We start from the raw sequence: 17716 nt of genomic DNA on the forward strand, positions 1-17716 counted from the left end.
ATCCGCGTCCCCCGGAAGACAGCGGACCAATCAGCCAGCGGACCACAGGAAACACATTCCCGGAGAGAAGAGAGAGCGTGACGGAAAGTTTGGAGAGAGAGAGAGTACCTTAATCAATTTAAGAGAGGAATAAACGGAGCTAATGTACCGCTGAAAACAGAAGCTGTCAGAAACAATAATTAAAATCTCATGAATGAATAGCATGTCAACACGCACTCAGAAAGATTTTTCTTTTTGTGTTGAAAGACAGTTTAATAGTGCAGTTAAAAACTTTAATTTGTGTGTACTTAGTAAACTGCAATTAAATAAAGATCCTATTAAGGTAATAAGATCTTTGTTTAAATTAGGTCTAATTAATGAATGGATTATAGAAAAGATCCCATTCCCTCACTTTAATGAGTTTGCATAAGACAAGGGTTCAGAAGCTAGCAGCTGGTCCAGTGTCTAGGGACTGTTATATTATACTGTTACACCATCTTCATTGGCAGAAGGCGGCACAGGAGAACGAGAAGTTTGTAGCTATTCATGTTAAACAAGGTCGCCATTAACCATCTGTGCTCATAAATGCCTTTGACGTGCCGTGTGTGTGTGGTGTGTGTGGGATAGGGGGAGGGTGCAGACATTTGGTGTGAACTCTGACCCAACAAACTGCAGCAGGCAGTTCATTTACACTCCAGGGTAATTGAATTCCTGAGGCCTCCTCCTCTGTCTGAACTAGAGTATGTGATTTACACTCGAAAATTTTTTTTTTTTAATCAGTTTAAATGTTATGAAACAGACCTTTTCTTTTTTTGTGGTGTGGGATGTATTAAATAGGTAGATATAATGGCATTTCATATTGATTTAACCCAACCCATGTATGAGAATTTGTGGAAGTAGTTGCGTGAAACAACAGAAGGCATATGTGTCCTGAGAGCACACGCTCAGACATGCTGTCCCAAGTGACCCAGAGGTCGATCTCCACTCCTCAAAGCAGCACCCGTGCCAAGAACAGACACAGGCGAGTTGTTTCATGTGTTCTATAGAGAAAGCAGTGCCATGAATCAAACACTTTGAAGTCATTCGCAAAACTTTATAAATGCAGATTCACTTCCAAATTGCACAGTAGCATGAAAGTATCATAAACATGCACAAAAATAAACAAAACAAAAAAAGAGAAAAAGAGAAAAAGGAGCATATCAGCATTAATTAACTTAAATATACATTACCATTCAAAGTTTGAGGTTGGTAAAAATGTTTAATTGTCTTACGCTCACCAAGGCTGTATTTATTTATTAAAAATACAGTAAAACAGTAATATATATAATATATAGTAATATATATAAACTTGAAACTGTTTTCTATTTCAATATATTTTAAAATTGTATTTTTTTTTCCTGCGATGGCAAAGCTTAATTTTGTGGAAATTGTGATCGACCCACCCCCCCCCAAAGGATTCTCTGATGAATTAAAACTTTATTTGATTTGAAATGGAGATATTTTGTAACATTATATATGTTTTTAGTGTTCATTTAACACATCTTTGCTGAATAAAACTATTAAGTTATTTTCAATAAATCTTACTACCCCCAAATTTTCAAACAGTGGTGCAAATATATTGTATATGTCAGTGTTATATTATATACTTTCTGCACACTACCACAAAACTGCCTTCTTGTTGGAACAAGAAAGGAGAGGAAAAAAGATATAATGCATTTTAACTTAAAGTTTTTATTGGACTTTCTGTTGAATACTGTAGTCACAATGACATCATATTTTCCAATCACTGGTTTAGCTCCTTTAGATATCATCAGATATCATTTTCCTATAAACTGTAAATGCTGGACATCATGAGAGGGAATCTTTGCTATTTTAAAGGGATCAAACTAGAAACCGTTTCTGTGTTTTTCCGGCTCAGTGTGCATTCCAACATGTCCACTGTAAGCTCAAAGCTTAGTATTACATCAGGTTGTGTGTGTATGTAATTTCTGATCACTACTGCTAATCAAATATGTGCTTGCCAACAGCCAATTGCCTAAAGGACACTTTAGGATGAGTCAATGACATCAGCAAGACTGCAAATGCAGCAAGGAACTTGTGAAAAGCCTCTTCTTGATGTCAGCATGCCGGTTAGACTTATGGGATGATGCCTATATCACCGTCTCATCCTTTAAGCCTTGTCACTCATGAATCTCAGCACATCAAGCAGTTAATAGTAGCAGATGGGTAGAAGGATACTGTTAAATATAGTGACCCCTAGTGGCATTACTGAGAATGCATTTGAACTGCCATTGCATATGTAACCTTAAAAATGCAATCTTCTTTACCGAAAGCTAAGATCATAATTGACCTGACAGCCACATTCAGAGGAAACCATTTTGTAACGACTCGCTGAATGCTGATGATAAACATTTTAAACCAGATGCAAAATCTTTGGCGTTTATGTTGCCTACAGTGACTGACAACTTTTCTGCAATATCCTCCCAAAACATGTGCAAATAAATTACTGCTGATTCATGAGCAATGTTCATCTCTTACAAGTCCTCTCCCAGTTAAGAGACTAACATACAATAATAAGCCCTGGGGAAGTCGTGTAAACACTTTCTTTTTGTTTTACTTTTCGGAGTATTAATATTATAATCATTATTATTGTCACATTGAAGCACAATATAATTATCTTAAGGCATCTGCACAGACAATGCTGTGCAATAAAATAATAAAACATCAAAAAACAAAACACTTGTGGTCCACGGGGCGAGAGAGAGAGAGAGAGAGAGAGAGAGAGAGAGAGAGAGAGAGAGAGAGAGAGAGAGAGAGAGAGAGAGAGAGAGTGTGTGTGTGTGTCAGGCCTTCTCGCCGCTCTTGCTTTCTCGACTGAAGTAATAGCGCACTGGGGGACCGGGCAGGTCTTCGTCGCCATCCACCTCGGGGGCAAATGATACGGTAAGATCAACATACTTCCTGCCTGCTGAGGGTTTAATCAGTTTATGCATTCTGTAAGAAGAGAAAAAGGGTATTGTCATGGAAATGCATAAGAGAACCAAAAAGGCAATTTTATATTAAAGCTGAAGCATGTCATTATTTTTGCAATCACGAGAAATGACACACTTCAGCTTTAAAGATTGGGGTCACTTTACTGCTGGGCCTTACGTCAGCTTGAGTCTCTTGTTATGGCCTGGCATAACCGGAACATACAGCATTTTCACTCCGTGAACAACCATGGTGGGCTCAATTCCATACTCCTCCTGAAATTAAGCATAACGATAATTACCATGTAACACGGAAATATTCATTCATTCTTAACAAATGCTAAAATAACAGATCATTAACCATCAGAGACCCAAGCATTATTGATGTATTTTTAACATATCTTAAATGTGTTTTAAGGAAGACCACTGGTTTAAAAAAAAAAAAAAAAAAGATCATGTTCAGGTACATTACCGTTGATAATTTTGAGGTTGTTAAGACTTAAACATTTTAAAAAGAAGTAAAAAGCAAAAATACAGTACAAATAGTGAAATATTAAAATTTTTAAAAATTCTATTTTAACCAATTTAAAACTTTCCTGAGATGGCAATTCTGAATTTTCAGCAGTCATTACTCTAGTCATCAGTGTCACATGATCCTTCAGAAACCAATCAATGCTGATTTGGTGCTCAAGAAACATTTCTTAATTTTATCAATGTTTAAAAGAGTTGTGCCAACACCTAAATTTGCTCGATTCAAATTTTTAAATATTACTCTTCCAAACTTGCTGCCATTGTACATTTCAGAGAATGAGCAGCTGTTTTAATCCATATCTGTGTTTTTTTTAAAGACAGTTGGTCTCTGAAGGCTAAAGCGCCCTTCACATTACTGATCCGCGAGCTCAAATGCTACACACCTTTACTGCGCTCATGAAATCAGACAAGGTAAAGTCCTCGTGACCAAAGATAGTCCAACGGTCGGCCCAGATAGAAAAGGAGATGTCATCTCTGGTCAAAACAAAAGGACCAAATTATTCCAAGACCAGAAACACACATCTTTTCATTTTTACAAGTGCCAATCCATGCACGAGTGTTACTGTTACCTGATCTGGGTTCTCTTGACCTGAGCTGTTTCTGTGAGCACCATGACTGGAATGGCCAGGTTGAAGAAACAGTTTTAAATAACTCAAATCCATAACCACCAGCCACTTTAATCAACTCCATTGACACCTAAAAAAATAAAAAGGAGATCATAAAAACAAAGCGATGAACTGAAAACAATAGGAATTACCACAGAAAATGATTTCTCTTGTGAACAGGATTGTTTCTCTCACCAGTCCTGCAACAGCAGCTGTAGAAGTGGCGATAGCAGGGATGATTTTACCCGCAATTCGTTTGGTTTGTAGTCTGTCTGCGGCCTCAATGGCGTACATTTGAGCTCGCAGAGCTGACGCTGATGCTACGAAATCCATGTGTCCATTTGTGTCATCATCCTTTTCAAAGAAAAGTGGAGTCATGCGTAGCCTCTCTAAATACAAAAGAAATAAAAACAGACATAAGAGAAGAACAGTTAGACATAGTTGAGCTCATACAGCTGTTATGTGTTCTATATGAGTGGATGTGGATCAGCACACCTGGTGTTACAGAGTTAGAGCTGATGGCCTCCTGTAGCTGTGAGATTGCTTCTCTCTCCTCTTCACTGCTCACTGTCATTTTCAACTGATCAGGCTTCTTAACAGTCTCATCAGTCTCTATATGCTAATACACAAACAAACACTTAGTAATCTTCCATTTCTTAAAATAAAAGTCCGCAATTTCAGCACCACTGGTGTATGGCTCATTTTTTTAATCATTGGTCTATGAACAAATGCATCAAATGGTGTCTTTGTCTCTTAAGGACAGGAATCCTAGTGGTAAGATTTGAAATCAATATTCTGGTCACGATACAATAATACTGCAATTCTATTTGTCACTGTTTTTGTCAGCCAAAAAACCTAAGATTTTCCCTCAAAATACCCCCAAAGATCTTAAATTATTATTTTAATGTTATTTCATAATATTGTTTATTTTTTTTCTACAATTATTTTAATTTTACATTTACATTCTCATTAACTCAGTTTGGGAAGCCCTGTATTATGTATAGTTATGCTACATAATAAAAAATTGGCATGATGAAAAACAACAGTACTGTTACACATTTCACAAACAACTCGAAATGACGTTGTGTTAAATTTATAAAGTTAATTCAGATACATTTTCATTGGTTGCAGAGTACTAAATACATAAGTAGGGAAAGAACAGATACCTTTTCAGCTGGTCTGTATTCAGGAAATAAATTTAGCTAAAACACTTGAAACAGCCTTGTAGGTAAGTTTCTAAGAATTATTCAGCAACAATAAAACATTAAAAAAAAGAATTGTATTCAGGTAAAAAAAAAAGAAACAGACCCAAATTTATGTGTTAAATATTCTTTTTACCTCTTCTGAATATGGAATATTATAAATGTCAGCAAATAGGCGAGCTGCGCTGACAACAAAACTGAAATGCCTGATGGAGGAGAAAGACATTTTTAGATTTCTTTGTTTGTATATCTCTTTGAACATTCTACTAACAGAATATTTATTCATATACTCACAGTGGGTCGTTGAGGTCAAAACTCTATGGAGAAGGCGGCCGTTTGGGAGACTGCCAGAACAGGCCTGAAAACAGAGGAAAAACACTTCAGCGGGGCAAAGACGAGACTCTGTTGGCCTTTAATACAGCATCTCTGCATGAGGGAGTCAATCAAGTGACTTACTGCCGTCTTTTAGCCGTGTGTCCAGTGGAAATGAGTGCAGTAGTTGTAATGCCTGAAATATAAAAATAAAAATGTCATACTGTGAACATATCCCAAAATAAAAATGCTTTATTTTAATAGGGAATGTATTAGTATATTATAAATCATTTAAAAATATTATTACAAGACAATTGCTATGTAATGACTAAAGATTTCCACACAACCCTTCCAGTACCTTTCTTTTGAAGTACTTGTCAAACTTGAGTCGGGCGAGAGCTAGACAGTGATCCAAATGAGTGGGTCTCCGACTCAGCAACTTAATGACCTGAAACGATCCTTCCATACTCTCCCCGGCCATCATCCTCTGCACACACAAGCATTGAAATTAGAACCCTAACCAGGCTTGGTGAACACCAACATGGGTCAATGAGAGTTTAGATAAGCATGTAGTAATATGTCCTTACCTGTAACACATCCTGAGCTGATGAATGACTCTGCCAGAACATGTTGTACATGGAGGGTTTGTGAGAGAAAGCACCCCAAAACTAAACAAAAAAAAAACAAGAACACAAAACATCCAGAGAGTAAAAGATTCACAAATGAGGGTTGATAGAGGATCTGGTCATTTTTGACCTTTTTTTTTATGTATAAAACAATTTCTCCTGAGTGGTCAAAAATTTGGCACCCTTTTTAGATGTGCAGTCTGAACAAACAAAAAACCAAACCAAAAAAAAAAGAATTTAAGTGTTCGTAAAATTCACAACTTGTCTGTTTGTGGTTAAAAGTTTGACTAAACATAGGAAAGGCAAGGTAAAGATGCAAACACAGAGCAACTGTTTTTAATATTTGTTAAATATAATCTATATTTCACTTGAACAAACACACACAGAAATGAAAGAGTTAGAAATCCAGAATGCAAAACATCCAGAGTGTAAAAGATTCACAAATGAGGGTTGATAGAGAATTCTTTAATTAGGGCTACTTCTAGAAACTGAAACTCCTTCAAACTATGTCTAGATTAAAACATGTATCAGATGTTCTAAAATGAGAAAAAGTTGGAAAAATACGGCAAGGCAGCTAACAAAAAATAAAAAAAAAAATACAAGCAAACTAACACACAAAAAAATTCAAAATAAATCAAAACTCTAGCAAAGGCAAATATTTTATCTACTGTCACTTCTCATTCATAATCAAATACTTAAAAAATAATCAAATACTTAAAAATAATTGATAATTAAACACTAAAAAAGATGGTACTGACAGCAGTAATGGGTACAGTGATAAAATAAAATAAAATAAAACAAAAAATAAATAAAATGAAATGAAATGAAATACCAACCTTGTCTCTGGCCCACTGTATGGTGTGTTCAATAACAGCAGGAAAAGATTTTAGAGTGCAAAACGGAATCTCCTCCTCCGGTGGGTCTCTCTAAGAAACACAATCACAAATGAGAAAAAAAAAAAAAACATAAGACAATAGATGTGTAAACTGGTACACAGCCTATATATACATGTACATAAACATACAAACTCACATGGCTGTTGTAGGACTCAGTGAGGTATGGGACGATGATCTCAGTGTGTCCTTTCGTACCCATGGTACCAGAGTCTAACAGAGCTTTCTGATTGGATACACTCCGACTGCAAGATGACAAAACAACCACTGAAGAATTGAAGCCTACATGTAATACACTAAAAAGCAATTATTTCTTCTGTTAGTCATGAATTACCTATCCACATATCTCCGTGCCTCCACGTTGTCCAGTGCAGTGACCACCAGGTTGAGATGTGAGAAGAAAGCATCACTATAAATATCCTCTGTAGCAGGACACACTTTATTCAGATGAGCGTCTATTTGCATCTCGGGTTTTATTTCTAATGTAGCTGCTGCTGCTGTAGTGCTCTTTGGCCTCTACAGAGAGAGGAAACAGAAAAAAGTGAGAGAAAATCCAACTCATGAGATTAGTAATTCATGAATGAAGAAGAGTGAAGAAATACCAAATTAAAAAAATATACCTGTATATGCTGAGGTCTGAAAAGAAACTGCCTATTGAGGTTGGATTTCTCAATCAAATCTGGATCAGTAATGCATATCTAAAAAAATTAAAAATAAATAGGATTTTAAGAATTGGACCAGTGAGGATGAAAAAAACATGAAGTTCTGTCATGATGTATATCCCTCACCTCTCCCGAATGTCTGCTCAATCCGACACCCAGAAGTGCCAAATTCTTCAGCATCTCACAGCCAATAGCACCACAGCCCACCTACATTCACATATTAAGAATCAGCGCAAAAAATAAATACTATGTTTTCAATCACACATTTGATTTTGCTGTATGACACTAACTCTTCAATTAATTTTAAAATTATATTTCGGTTCATGTTGTACTGCATCAACTATACTTTTGACTCACCATAAAAACTCGAAACTTGTGCAGTTTCAAACAAATCGACTCTCCTATGCAAGCCCTCAATGCATCGTACCGGTCACCCCTACAAACACACATCAAAATAACCATTTAAACCAGTATACTCAACTTTTTTTTTTTGACTATAAGGCCACAATGATATTTGAAGGTAAATACTGGATGAAGATTTTTTTTAAACACTTTTTTCTCACAATTCTAATAATCCAAAAAACTTGGTTGGAAAAACAAGAAAAAACAAAAATAAAAACGTATATTCATTATAAGATATTTATCAAATATTACTTTTCCAGGTCTAGAAATGACACTTTTAAAATTAGGTCAATGCATATTTCCAGTGGAAACATATTTCTTGAAGAAATCTCTTGAACAGAGTTGCTGAGTTTAATCAAAACAAATTATGAATTAAATCAATCTTGATTTGTAGTTGTTTCAGTTCATTTTAATGCTTGCTTTGTCTTATTTTAAGTCATTTTGAGGCCCTCTTGGAAGTTTGCTGAGGCCTCCTGGGTGAGAACCACTGATTTAAAAATATTACAACATCTTACAACAATAAATGACAGCTGTAGAAACATATGAACTAACAAAAGATTGTGGAGCTCAGTACTTGGCGTCACGCTCACCTTGGGGCAAATTCTTCAGCAGGAAGATATTGGAGGGGCTGAACCACCTCTATCGCATCGAGATAAAACTGTATAGACACATTTAACAAAGAATAAACAGCATCTCTTTATATCAATGTCATACACTAACATTCAAAAGTTTGGGGTCAGTAAAAAATTTTTTTTGAAAGCAATTTAAACTTTCTTTAAATTAATCATAAGTGACAGGAAGAGCTTAAATTGTTACTCTTTTTATAAAAAATAAATAAACGCTTCTCTTTAAAACTTTCTATTCATTAAAGAATCCTGTATCACGATTTTCACAAAAACATTAGGCATTTATAAAAAGAAATGTTTTTTAAGCACCAAAGGTAGCACATTAGAATGACTTTATATTTCAAAATGTAATAAATCAATTTTAAAAATATATTATTTTTAATATAGCACTGTTGAGTACTTAACATTTAAAAAATCGTATAGACCCCAAACCCTTGAATGGTAACGTACATGAAAGAAAAACCATCTGAGCTTTGACTCACCCACTGCTGAAGAGGGGAAAACTTTCCAGTGAGAGCCTTTAAAACCTCCTGACTAGCGATACCACCCACCGCTGCGGCTAGAGGAGGGAGACATCCCCTCGCACAGCGCGACACGCACCTCACCAGCTCCTGATTTATGCATACCTGATAACAAACACATTTGAATTAAAAGACGGAAGTTTGAAGATGTGCACAACAGGAAGTGACTATGTGAATGAGTATACAAAACTGACTGTGTTTTTAAGTGTTCTGCTGATCTCCTCTGTGAACTTCAGGAGCAGCTCAGCATCCTGCAAACAACTACACAAAGCAGAGGAAAATAATCCATCATAATTTTAATCATCCATGTCAATCACAATCAGAGAGAGAGAGAAATGAAAGATGATTTGGCTGCCCACACTCAATGAAAAATGACACAATATTTGATGTTACATTTAAAGTACAGTTATGAGCAGCCATTCGTTAAATCATTAAAATTTTACAACGGACCATTCACCACAATGATTCTTAAATAAAAAAAAAAGAAACTAAAGCTTTCATTTAGCCAAAAAATAATAAAAACTAAAGCTTTCATTTAGCCAAAAACTAATAATACTTTAGTTTTGGTTATTAAATTTGGGTATTTCAAATGTTCAGGGCATTATGTTCACAGGTGATAAACAGTTTGAGCCATCTCTCAGATAAACAAATTTCATTTGATAAAATCTAGAATCTATATAAACATATACACAATTTTTGGATATACACATAGAAACTCAAAGGTCTTCACAGCAACACTTCAAAATAAATGTTCATGTAATAAAAAAAGAAAAATAATCAAATAAAACTTTTTTTTAAAACATAAAAATCATACAATTTTTTATTGCTGTGCTGTTGTGCAGCACATTGCTTGCCAAAAAATAATCTAAACTGTTATGTTTAATTTGACTACATTTTAAAAGATAAGTGAAACTGTTAATGTTTCATTTACCTTCTTTTGGGAAAAATGAAACTGGATTTGATAAGGCCCTAAAAATTGTTTTTTTTTTTTAAATGTTAATTCATTGTTCTTAAATTGTATATGGTTCATGATTTCAAATAATTAGACATGTTTTTCAATTATTAAAATTTAATTAAAAAAACAGATCTTGGGAAAAAATTAACAGAAAAAAAGAATGAATTTGGCAAAAAAAATAAAACGAAATTTGGCAAAAAATAAAACAGCTTCCATATGGTCATACTACTTAGAAATAAACTTGGTTGTTGACATTTTGGTGAATCACTAATAGAAATAAACCTTCATGCTATTCCTAATGTAGGACAAACCTATTCAAAACACAGTGATCTGCTGTTGGTTAAGCAGCTCACTAGGCTTGAGACACTCCCTAAAAGATGAAATTACCCAATGCTGGGGAGTCTAGCATGCTGTTCCTGGAATGCATCCAAAGCTAGCATGATTGTATGGAGCTGCAGAGGGACCTGATTGGATAAACACACATTTATCAAGACAGAATGTGACTGATTCTAATGTCATAATAATAAATGTACTTCAACAATGAAAGAGTGTGTCTTTCTGACCTCTGGTTTACTAAAATCTGGAGTAAGGAGTCGAGGGTCACATAACTGCTGCTCCATCATCTCCTACACAGACCATAAAGGAAAGAGTTAATATTATACTCCATCAATATTAAACAGACCAACTGAAGGTGGTGTTCACATACAAAGTTGAAGGTTTTGGGGGTTTTGACCAGGCGGAAAATTCCTCCATGAGCAAATGCCTGGAATGATGAGGTATCACCAATTGCAAAGCTGTATGGAGACAGAACTAAATCCAAAAACACAGTTAAATATCTGAGCAGAGAACATCACTGTGCATGATCACTGTAGAGTTCGTGTTTATACCTGTAACTTGGTGAGTGGTACCATTGAGTTCAATCATGCCATTGATCTCTTTAAAACACACACTCTGCCCGGTCTGGAGGCCATGTGTTCGGCTGTCCATACACATCACTACACCAGGATTCCCCTGCGATTGGATGTAAAACAGGAAGTTAAAAAAAACAACCCAAATCACAGAACTGAGCAAGTTCAGCATTCAGAATAAATATGACAAGAAAGCATCAAATGGCAAAAGAAATGAGAAGCTTTGACAGTTCAGCGCTCTCATTACCTGGCTGATATTTTGGATGAAGAGCTCTTTTGGTTCTTCTCCTGTAGGGTCTGACACCTCAAACGCCTCCCCAAAATCACAGAATACTCGCGAGCAGATCCCAAACACATCACAGCCAATGAACTGCACCAAAAATTTATTTTAAAGCATCCAAACAGAGAGTTATATCTATGTAGTATGTCTAGGAATGTCTGTACCTTAATAGGAGGCTGTTGAGAGTGGCAGAAATGGTTGATTCGTTTCTGTAAACTCAGCTTTGTTTCTGTTAACACTACACACTGAAGAGATAAGTACAAGAATAGACGCATTAAGTATGATATAAACATACAAAATAATATACATAATAAAAGTAATCGTTAGATGAATTTTTTAAATATATATAAAGATGATGTTTGCTGTTGTTAGTGTAGACCAACCTGATATCTCTTTAGGAAGCTGAGGTCAGTGCTATCATCCAGGACATCAGTGGACACACTGACCTGAACATATGGGTTTAACTCAGCCACTCGAGAATGGAAAGCCTCCACCCTAACAGAAAAAGAAAATCATTGTGATTATTGCACATCTTTACAGAAATACAGAGTTTGATAAGGCCATAGAAACACACATGTAGGATAGTAACTTTATTATTGGGAGAAGATATGACTAAAGTCTTATTAAAAGGAATTTTATATTAAGGTATATAGTCACAATTTAGTTAATTTTGTTCTAGGGGATAAAAAAAAAAAACTATCAAAAAAAGGGAATGAATTCATCATAGTTCACCTTTTCTTCTGGCTATGCACATCCTCCTCTCTGATGAAGAAGTTGGTGCCAAGATCCCAAACTTCACATCGCTTACAGTCATGAAGAGTGACGGCCTACAAACACACGTGTGCAAAATCTCATATCAAAGCCATAATACAACTGAACAGTAATTAATAAGCATATTCCAAGTCTCTTATAACAATAAAAAATTAGTTCACAATATACTATATACATTAAGAGTTCATAATTTAACCAAACGAGTAATGAAATGTTTTTTTGGTCAGAGAAATTAATATTTTTATTCAGAAATGTTGCATTAAACTGATCAAAAGTGACAGCTACTTTTTAAAAAAATTTAAAACATTTATAACATTACAAATGCTAGCGAAAAAAAATATTTAAAAAAAAAATCACAAATGTTAAACTACAAATAGAAAATGGATTTCAAATTATAATATTATTTCATAACATTACTGTTTTTACTGTTCTTTTATCAAACATAAGCAGCCGTGGTGAACATAAGAGACTTCAAAGATAATAAAATCGTAAATAATGACAACAATATTGTATTGTAACACATTCAGCCATGATATTTTGCATGACAATAAAATTCAAATATTAATTCCATAAAAATGTGTATACAGAAAAAACAGAGAAGAAAATGATGTCTAAAAATCCATCTTACCTTCACTCCTGCCAGAACAATGTTTTTTGCTGAACAACATAAAGAGATATTTGTTTAGTATTTGATGGTGTGGTGCTAATTACAGCACCCAACAAAAATAACAAAAAATGGCTCAATCAAGACTGTAGACCATGTACATGGCATTGAAATAATAACTCATGGGATAAAATTGTTATGTGGGGTAGATATATTGATGATGTCCTGATGATTTGGTCTGGTTCAGAATCAGAATTGCACAGATTTCACCAGTATATTAATGGCATAACCAGACATATGAAATTGAGCCTTGAATATTCAGGTGTCTAAAATCAATTTTCTTGATCTGAAAATAACTAAGGAGGCCAATGGTGAGCTACATACTTCGATCTTTAGGAAACCAACTGATCGAAATACGATTCTTAGAGCTAACAGTTTTCATCCACCCTGGCTGATTGAAAACATACCTCATGGCTAATTTCAAAGATTGAAAAAATTATGAAATTCAATTACCGGACATGACCTGTAGATTTCGAGAGAGGGGTTATGACTAGAATCAATAGATAGGAAACTACTGTGTAAGAAGAAAAAAGTGTAACAATGCTTTTATGATTATAATCGGGTGTTCTTTTCAACAACTTACAGCCGTGAAGCAACACAAATTAAGCATATAATAAATTCCAATTGGAATTTAATTATCGAAAGTGACAGCACCCTTAGGGCAATTTTCAAGAAAAACCAATGGTCAGTTATAGACATTCACCAACTATACGAGATAGGTTAGTACGCTGCCCCTGAAAACATAATGTAGCTTGGTTCTTTAGTAGGATATTTTAGATGTGGGCGGTGTAAACATTGCTATAATATGGTAAGAACTAATATTTTTCCCTGATGTGTCTTCTGGGAAAGTATATCCTATTGAGTCTTTTATTAATTGCAATTCCACGTACAGTATGTAGTCTTCAGGCTAGAATGTGAGTGTGGATATTTTTATGTAGGTCAAACAAAGAGGAAATTGCGTTTAAGAGTGGCTGAACACAAATATGCTATTCGTGTGAAAAATATGTTGTATCCTATGGTGAGGCATTATAATTCTTTACGGCAGATCGCAGACTTGTAGGTGCATTACCACCGCCTATCTCTCAAATGGACCATTGACACTCCTAATTGAGATTGAAGATAGTGTCAATGGTCCATTTGAGAGATAGGTGGCGGTAATGCACTTATAAGCAATCCGCCGTAAAGCAAGAAGAAGAAGAAGATGCAACATGCTGCAGTGAATTAGAGGTAGAGGTAAAAAAATAAAAAAAATAAAAAACTATATAAATACTGTTCAGTTTCTTGCACAGACCGATCATTTCATGTCTTTACACATCAATGTATTGTTGACTCCCAAAGCGGTGATTCCCATCCGCTGACATTATAGGACTGACAGACTGCAACTGTTTGAGTTAAAAATCTCTGTTTGTGTTCTACTGAAGAAACAAAGTCACCTACATCTTGGATACCCTGGGGGTAAGCAGATAAGGTCGTGGCCTACTGGTTAGAGAGTTTGACTCCTAACCCTAAGGTTGTGGGTTCAAGTCTCGGGCCAGCAATACCACGACTGAGGTGCCTTTGGGCAAGGCACCGAACCCCCAACTGCTCCCCGGGCGCCGCAGCATAAATGGCTGCACACTGCTCCGGGTGTGTGTTCATGGTGTGTGCATGTTCACTGCTGTGTGTGTGCACTTTGTTTTGGGTTAAATGCAGAGCAACGAATTCTGAGTATGGGTCACCATACTTGGCTGTATGTCACTTTCACATAAACATCAAATTTTCATTTTTGGGTGAACTTTAAGCCCAGTTCATTAAAGGCTTTTTATCTGACCACCTGAGTGCCTTGGAAGTATTTCGTCTACATAATTTGATGCTAGGTAATATTCTAATCTACAGCTCTAATTCTAGAGCTGTACGCTCTCTAATCATCCAAATTAAAACAAAAAAACGTTTGAAATGTTTTATTTACATGTAATGAATCTAGAATATATGCAAGTTGCACTTTTTGAAATAAATTACACACAAAAAAATACAGTATAGCCATTAGCCATTTATAGAGGTTTTAAAAGCAAGTCAATGGTAAAACAATGAAATACAAATATGAATACGATAAAAGGACTGAAGCGGTGTACCTATTTCCACTCCAAGAGCTCCCATTCCACTTAGAAACACAGCGGACTGGGCCATCTGCTGCATAGCACTGTCCCCCAGCACATACCGCTGCCGACTGCACACACACACACAAACACAGTTAGGAGCAGGAACGGTGGATTACATCTGATTCTTAACTAATCAGATTCTGTGCATGACAGAGAGGTAAGCCTCAAAGTATTTTTAGCTTCAGTATTTACAGTGTACCTGTAAAGAGAGTCATCTATATCCATGGAGTCAGCCATAGTGGGAGGGGGAGAGGGGGTGTTCAGCCGTTCCTCTGTAAGATTCTGTAGGAGAGATCAGGAGCATCTATTCACTGCTGATGACAGTAAACCAGAGAAACACAATCTGAGGGATTCAGTCCAGAAATCTGAGTTTACAGCTGTGGACTTCCTAAGTATGTCAAGCATGATACTTGTCAGACCCTTCTGATAAAATAATCTACAGCAGTCCTACATCAAACCCGACCTGCTCACAAGAAACACAGCACTGGCATCTCAGTCGTTTATCAAACCAATCAGTGTGAATCAGTTCAACCGATTAGTTCAAAAGAACCGACTCAAAAAGAAATGTTCATTTAAACATGAAAAAACATGAAAAAATATATTCACAACTGAAACCATGACTTTTAAGACTGCATTAATTTCAAATTCCCTTATATGTCAATGTTTTTCATGAGCCCTGAATGACTTGACAGTGCCATATCGGTTTTATGCATTGTCATGTTTCACATGACATACATATATCTTTATCATATGATCCACACATTATGAATTTTCTTAAAAAGATAAAAAATAAAAAAAAGCATTTTTTCTGAGCACTGACACACGCAGTCACATATAAAACTAATATCCTCCATTTAAAGGCGACAGCATCTTACACTAAAATCAATAATACAAAACGAATCACATCATCACAAAAACATCTCGTATTTACTCGAAGAGCGTTGAACGTGTCATAAAACCATTCATTTATCATATTGCTTACTCATATCTGTATATCATTAGCACACCGGCTAGCTGAGCTGCTCACTAAATTAGCCTATCTGTTTAACTATAAACTGATCAACCATATCTGCAGGCTCGACTCTGCTTAATGCGCATTTATGGCTGTTGTGGCTTGTTTTCAGTGATATGAGGTTTAATGTAAAGTCTGTAGTAAGGAATGAGAGTGTGGATTAGCTACCTGTCAATGTGCGCGAGGAACGAGAGCAGCACACTTCTTCCACTGCGCGTGAGCAGTGCGGTCTCGTGATAGAAAACTACCGACCGCCACCTCGTGGAACGGATCACTCCGCAAAATGACATTACGTTGGGAATGAGGTATACTGGGAGCAGTGTTGGGAAGGTTACTTTGGAAATGTAATATGTTACAGGTTATTTACAAGTTACCCTAAATTGTAATAAGTAAGTTAGTGTAACTATTTCAATTACTTTATTAAAGTAACTGATTGCATCTGATTACTTTTTTTTTGATTAGGCCTACTTTCTAGGTTTCTAATGTTTTCAACTGTTAATCATTTTCAAACATGTAAAACAGGCAGAGTTAACCTTACAGTAGTCCTCAACACTGAAATCTTTCATTGCTTGAATTAAGATTATAATAATTTAATTTTAAAGCACAGCCACCATAAAACCAGACTAACTTTGAGATCATTTTGAGGTTAAACACAGATTTAAAACCATCACAAGAAATAGTTTGTAGCGATACTGTTTTTGAAATCAAATCTTTGCATAACTATGACAGGAAACACCGGCATCTATAACAATGGCTTGGGAAATAAAACAGTCAATCTAAAAAAATAAAGCATATACATAAGCCCAAACAGGAAAAAGCATGTGTCCTGTTCTTTATCTCATATTTTAGAGCAGTCACTGCAATTTATCAAAGAAATCAATTGAATCAGTACGTGGGTGTGTGTGGGGGGAATTACAATTACATTTATTTTATAATTAAATTACGTAATTTAGTTACATGTAACTAAGTTACTCTCCAACACTGACTGGGAATATGGTACAGCCTATTATGAGAATATGTTGGGAAGTATGGCAGGCTATATGATACATTTACCTGTAATATATGGAAAATACACAATCCACAAATGTAAATAGGCATCACAATAAAAAAAAATACTTTTATACATTTACAAATAAAAATACAGTAGGTCGCCGAATCTCCCGTTCCACCACATCCCAAAGCTGCTCTATTGGATTGAGATCTGGTGACTGTGGAGTACATTTGAGTAAAGTGAACTCATTGTCATGTTCAAGAAACCAGTCTGAGATGATTTGAGCCTTGTGACAAGGTGCATTATCCTCCAGGAAGTAGCCATCAGACGATGGGTACACTGTAGTCATAAAGGGACGGACATGGTCAGCAACAATACTCAGGTAGGCTGTGGTGTTTAAACGATGCTCTGTTGGTACTAAGGGGCACAAAGTGTGCCAAGAAAATATCCCTCACACCATTACACCACCACCAGCAGCCTGAACCGTTGAGACAAGGCAGGATGGATCCATGCTTTCATGTTCTTTACGCCAAAGTCTGACCCTACCATCTGAATGTCGCAGCAGAAATTGAAACTCATCAGACAAGCCAAAGTTTTTAAAATCTTCTGTTGTCCAATTTTGGTGAGCCTGTGTGAATTGTAGCCTCTGTTTCCTGTTCTCAGCTGACA

The 17716-nt window shown here is 35.8% G+C and overlaps 1 protein-coding gene across 1 annotated transcript; it reads right to left on the bottom strand.

Moving 5' to 3' along the window:
* Positions 1-2748: 2748 nt before the first annotated feature.
* LOC122135872 (ubiquitin-like modifier-activating enzyme 6) lies at positions 2749-16342 on the bottom strand. Its single transcript, XM_042716638.1, is given in 35 exon segments — positions 2749-2973; positions 3130-3224; positions 3863-3953; positions 4049-4124; positions 4127-4175; positions 4280-4473; positions 4580-4703; positions 5251-5278; positions 5280-5320; positions 5423-5492; positions 5581-5644; positions 5743-5794; positions 5957-6085; positions 6186-6266; positions 7061-7150; positions 7257-7362; positions 7452-7633; positions 7738-7815; positions 7906-7986; positions 8137-8215; positions 8772-8839; positions 9290-9433; positions 9523-9589; positions 10671-10747; positions 10847-10909; positions 10990-11093; positions 11171-11294; positions 11439-11561; positions 11636-11716; positions 11855-11966; positions 12204-12298; positions 12871-12899; positions 15018-15112; positions 15244-15326; positions 16225-16342. Coding segments are annotated over 34 exon segments (3081 nt in total). The 5' UTR covers positions 15282-15326; positions 16225-16342; the 3' UTR covers positions 2749-2822.
* Between the last annotated feature and the right edge of the window lie 1374 nt (positions 16343-17716).

Source organism: Cyprinus carpio, chromosome B1 (assembly GCF_018340385.1).
Source record: "Cyprinus carpio isolate SPL01 chromosome B1, ASM1834038v1, whole genome shotgun sequence".
In the NCBI taxonomy this organism is placed as follows: domain Eukaryota; kingdom Metazoa; phylum Chordata; class Actinopteri; order Cypriniformes; family Cyprinidae; genus Cyprinus; species Cyprinus carpio.